Source organism: Erythrolamprus reginae, chromosome 9 (assembly GCF_031021105.1).
Source record: "Erythrolamprus reginae isolate rEryReg1 chromosome 9, rEryReg1.hap1, whole genome shotgun sequence".
In the NCBI taxonomy this organism is placed as follows: Eukaryota; Metazoa; Chordata; class Lepidosauria; order Squamata; family Dipsadidae; genus Erythrolamprus; species Erythrolamprus reginae.
In genome coordinates, this window is record NC_091958.1 from 23,022,703 (window position 1) to 23,027,630 (window position 4,928).

The following is a 4,928-nucleotide window of genomic DNA, read 5'->3' on the forward strand; positions in this document are numbered from 1 at the left end:
AATACAAAGAAAATCAATATAAAATGTTTTATAGATGGTACATGGCACCAGCAAGACTGGCAAAAATCTATCCAAACCCGGAACCAAACTGTTGGAAATGTGGTCAAAAACAAGGCACTTTTAACCAGACATGGTGGTCATGTACAGAAACAAAGATATATTGAATAAAAATGCATAGATAGGTCCAGGAAATAACAGGACTTCAAGCAGGATATACACCAGGATTATTTTTATTGGGGATTAACAAAGGGGACTATACCAAAACTAACACATACATTATTTTCAGCAGTGGGTTCCAGATACACACATGTATCCTGCAGGCACTCGCGCACCCATGCCCGCATGTACCTGCGTGTGCATACCCTCGCACGATTTTGCTTCTGTGCATGCAGAGGAAGCAAAAACGTGCTGAAATCTTGCGAGGGAATGCTCGCGCATTTGTGATTTTGGTGATTTTTTTACTTCCACACATGCTTTTAGAGTACTCCACAAAAAAGGTCCCAAAATTCAGGAAAAAAGATGGTGCCACCCAATGGACCAGCGAAGATGGCACCATAACAGTTGCATGCAAATTGTGCGATCTGGCAGCTGCTACTGAAACTGAGTTCAGGGGCGTCGCGGTAGCAACACACCACTGATTATTTTTCATATTATAACATAGGACCCGGCAGAAAAAGACCTCATGGTCCACCTAGTCTGTCCTTATACTATTTTCTGTATTTTATCTTAGGATGGATCTATGCTTATCCCAGACATGTTTAAGTTCAGTTACTGTGGATTTACCAACCATGTCTGTTGGACATTTGTTCCAAGGATCTACTACTCTTTCAGTAAAATAATATTTTCTCATGTTGCTTCTGATCTTTTCCCCAACTATCCTCAGATTGTGCCCCCTTGTTCTTGTGTACACTTTCCTATTAAAAACACTTCCCTCCTGGACTTTATTTAACCCTTGAACATATTTAAATGTTTTGATCATGTCCCCCCTTTTCCTTCTGTCCTCCAGACTATACATATTGAGTTCATTAAGTTGTTCCTGATACGTTTTATGCTTAAGACCTTCCACCATTCTTGTAGCCCATCTTTGGACCCGTTCAATTTTGTCAATATCTTTTTGTAGGTGAGGTCTCCAGAACTGAACACAGTATTCCAAATGTGGTCTTACCAGCGCTCTATATAGCGGGATCACAATCTCCCTCTTCCTGCTTGTTACACCTCTAGCTATGCAGCCAAGCATTCTACTTGCTTTCCCTACCGCCTGACTGCACTGTTCACCTATTTTGAGACTGTCAAAAATCACTACCCTTAAATCCTTCTCTTTTGAAGCTTTTGCTAATACAGAACTGCCAATACAATACTCAGATTGAGAATTCCTTTTCCCCAAGTGCATTATTTTACATTTGGAAACATTAAACTGCAGTTTCCATTGCAGTTTAGTTCAATGACAATGGCAAGAATACCATTTGCACAATATTGGAGACAAAAGAACATAACCTCAGAAAGTTTGGTAATTTAAAAAAAAGTACAGTATATGGTTGTGCTGAAATGGACAAACTAACAATTGAGCTGAAAGGACAAATGAATTTGGAATATTACGCAATATGGAAGAAATGGTATGAATGACTATAGAAAACGAGCGAAAAACACATAAGAGAAAGTAAAATATATATTTGAAATGTATGGAATATATGGATTTGAATGAAAGGAGATGTAAATATTATGCTTGAAATATTCTTAAATTTCAATGTAATGATATGTAAACAATAGATATGTAAATAATAGGCAAATGAGCACAGTTAGATATAAAGGATGGAGACTTATTAAATAAAAATCTTTGAGGGGGGGGGACTCATCGAAAGCCAAGCACAATATCTAACATTTAGAAACAGTCCAGTGCTTCTCAATTATTTTCTGTTATCCCCCCCAGGAAGAAATAAACATTTTGCGCACACCCCCAACTCTCCACTGTAACTGTAAAGAGTCCCCAAATTGCATTCCACTGCGAGACACACATTCTACCTAACACTTGTATCCAGGGCAGCCCGTACTGAAAAAAACCTCCCGTGAGTTCAATCAAACTTCTCAAACTCACAGTACAAGTGTCATGTAGGACCCACATCCTACTTCCTGCAGAAAACCCCCCCACATTCTCCGGGGCCAAGCACTCCCCTGGTATCACTCCACGACCTCCCTGGGGGTGCACCCCATTATTTGAGAAGTACTGTTTTAGACTGAGGAGACTGGAGTGGCCTCACTCTCCTCAGTGTTGCCACTTGTCAAACTTTCCTCTATTTCATCTGGAGAAGGTGCTCCAAGGTTGGATTCCTGCGTTTCCAAAGAACCCACTTGTTCAAAAAGTTTGGACAACTTTGAAAACCTGGCACTGTTTCGAATGTTTCTAGCGGCAAATGCGTAAAGGAGCGGGTTGATGCAACTGCTGATAAAAATAATTGCGCCTGCAATCCAGGCTCCCGTCTGAGAAATCGCCTCCAAGGTTTGTGAGACGTCTCCATTGGAGCCCTCCAGCAGAACCGAGCTGACGGTCAAGAGGTTAAAGAAGTGGTGAGGGAACCAGCACAGGCAAAAAATCACCACCACTGACGCGATCAACTTGGTGGCGCGAGACTTCGACGGACCAGCCATGACCCTAATTCTTCTGCCCACACAGATGTAGCAGGTGCAGATGACGGTGAAGGGGACTACAAAACCCAAAATGGTCTCAGACAAGAGATGGAAGACTTCTTGAGAACGCGTGGCATACTCCCGCGTGGCACACTGAGAGCCTGCCGCGTGGTCATCGATGGTCTGAAATGGAATGATGGTTGATCCGAGGACGATGGAAAAGAACCAGATCATGGCCACCACCAGGTGGATGACCATTGTCTTCTTCCATCGTCGGAGGAGAAAGGGATGGCCCACAGCCAGAAACCGCTCGAGGCTGAGGCACATGATGAAGAAGATGCTGGCGTACAAGCTGCAATAAACCACAAACACCAGGCCTTTGCAGGCAGCAGTCCCAAAGAGCCAGTGGTTGGCAAAAGAATAGATCCAGATTGGCAAGGTCAGAAGAATCAGGAGGTCAGCCACGGCCAGTTGTAGGATGAGCACAACAGTTGGAGGCCTTTTCTTCATCCGTCCACAAATGGTCCAGATGACCAAAGAATTCCCAGGGATTCCAAGGACAAAGGAAAAACCCAGGATCAAACAGATGGAAATATTTGCCACTGTCATTGGCAGGTGATCATCAATTCCTGTAGGTGGAGTCATCTTGATCTAGTCCGTGGACTGGGTTAATCCAATTGTTATTCAGGGTGCATATGGTCCTCTACGTCTTCTAGACCAGCAAGAGGGCTGCCCTCTTCATCCAAGTAGAAGATGACAGAAATGCCTCAAATCTTTGTACACTCCCAATACGGAGAGGTCTCCAATCACAGTTTCACATCCTTTGCTTTTGCTGAGTCTTGGTTTTCCTATTTTTGAGAGACTAAACCACACAGCTACGTACTGGAAATCGTTATGAAAGAAAACAGAGATCTGTCTCAGATTTTAAAACTGAAAGCAGAAACTGAATTCTTTGGAAAGTTATGGCCAGGAGACCATCAGCGATGCAAGTTCCAGACATCATCATCATCGTCATTATCATCACAATAATAACAATAACAATACACATAATTCACTGCTACTTCACCCAGGCCTAGGTGCTTGGGAAGCGCCCGACTCGTGATGAAATACAAAATCCAGCATAGTGATCTCGTTTGCTGTGTTGTATGGTTGACACACCTCCCCCAGGCTTTTATATTTTATGTTTGGTATTTATGTGCTGTATGGTTTTAATTGTTGGGGTTTTATATATCTTTTCTTTTAATATTAGATTTGGTTACTGTTATATTGTTTTTATTATTGTTGTGAGCCGCCCCGAGTCTTCGGAGAGGGGTGGCATACAAATCTAATAAATTGAATTGAATTGAATTGAATTGAATTGATGATAATAATAATAATAATAATAATAATAATAATAATAATAATAAACAATAACATGAGATACAGAGAGAAATACATCCCTTGATTTTCTTTTTTTCTTCTTTTTATTTTTTTTAAATTTTATTATATATATGTATACATACAAACAGTGTTCCCTCTAATTTTTGGGGTGGGTGGGCGGAAAAGTATAGTGTCTGAGCGGCAGTCCCTTCGGGACTGGGCGGCATAGAAATATTAAACAAACAAACAAACAAACAAACAAACAAAAAACCCACCCTGTTTTGCCGCAGAGAATTTCAAAATAAAATACTGTACTGTGTGTCTATAACAGTGAGCTCAAAATAGGGCAACTCTATCAATATCAAAATGCCACTTAAATAGTTGAGCTAGTTTCAAACTAGATTTTGATTTTCTCTCTTCCTTACTCCCATTCTTTTTCTTTCTCTTTTCCTTCCTCTCTTTTTTCTATCTCTTTCTCTCTCTTCCTCTCTCTCTCCTTCCCTCTCACTCTTTCCCTCTCGGCTTCTGGGCAGGTTTGGAAAACTCTGAGTTGATGATGATTTTTAAGTGAGCGATTGCTCACTGCTCAGCTTAGAGGGAACTATGCATACAAAACATAAAACAACACTAATACATTTAAAAAATAAAGGAAAAAACAAAAAAACAAAGAGAAACAAAGAAAAACAAACAGTAGGACGGATTTGCAGCATATTCTATAGGAAAAACGGTTCCAACTATGGTAACATTCTATTATAGCTCTGTTAAGTTACTTGCATACGCCAGTTTGGGGAAAAAATACACATCTTAAATTGTAAAAAACATTCTATATCTTTATATTAACAATAAATTCATGATTTTCTAATAACTCCTGTGAGCTGAGATTTTTAACTTGGATCTTTCCAGTTATGGTCAACTACGTGACAGCCCCTGGCTGATCTTTGTTTATC

At 40.5% G+C, this 4,928-nt stretch overlaps 1 protein-coding gene across 1 annotated transcript; it reads right to left on the reverse strand.

Moving 5' to 3' along the window:
* Positions 1 to 251: 251 nt before the first annotated feature.
* LOC139172530 (leukotriene B4 receptor 1-like) lies at positions 252 to 3,328 on the reverse strand. The gene has a single exon (XM_070761680.1). The coding sequence runs from the start codon at positions 3,265 to 3,267 to the stop codon at positions 2,227 to 2,229; it is 1,041 nt and encodes a 346-aa protein (XP_070617781.1). The 5' UTR covers positions 3,268 to 3,328; the 3' UTR covers positions 252 to 2,226.
* Between the last annotated feature and the right edge of the window lie 1,600 nt (positions 3,329 to 4,928).

Excerpts from the sequence above, each read along its gene's own strand:
- LOC139172530 (XM_070761680.1), bottom strand. The coding sequence starts at position 3,267 with ATGACTCCACCTACAGGAATTGATGATCACCTGCCAATGACAGTGGCA.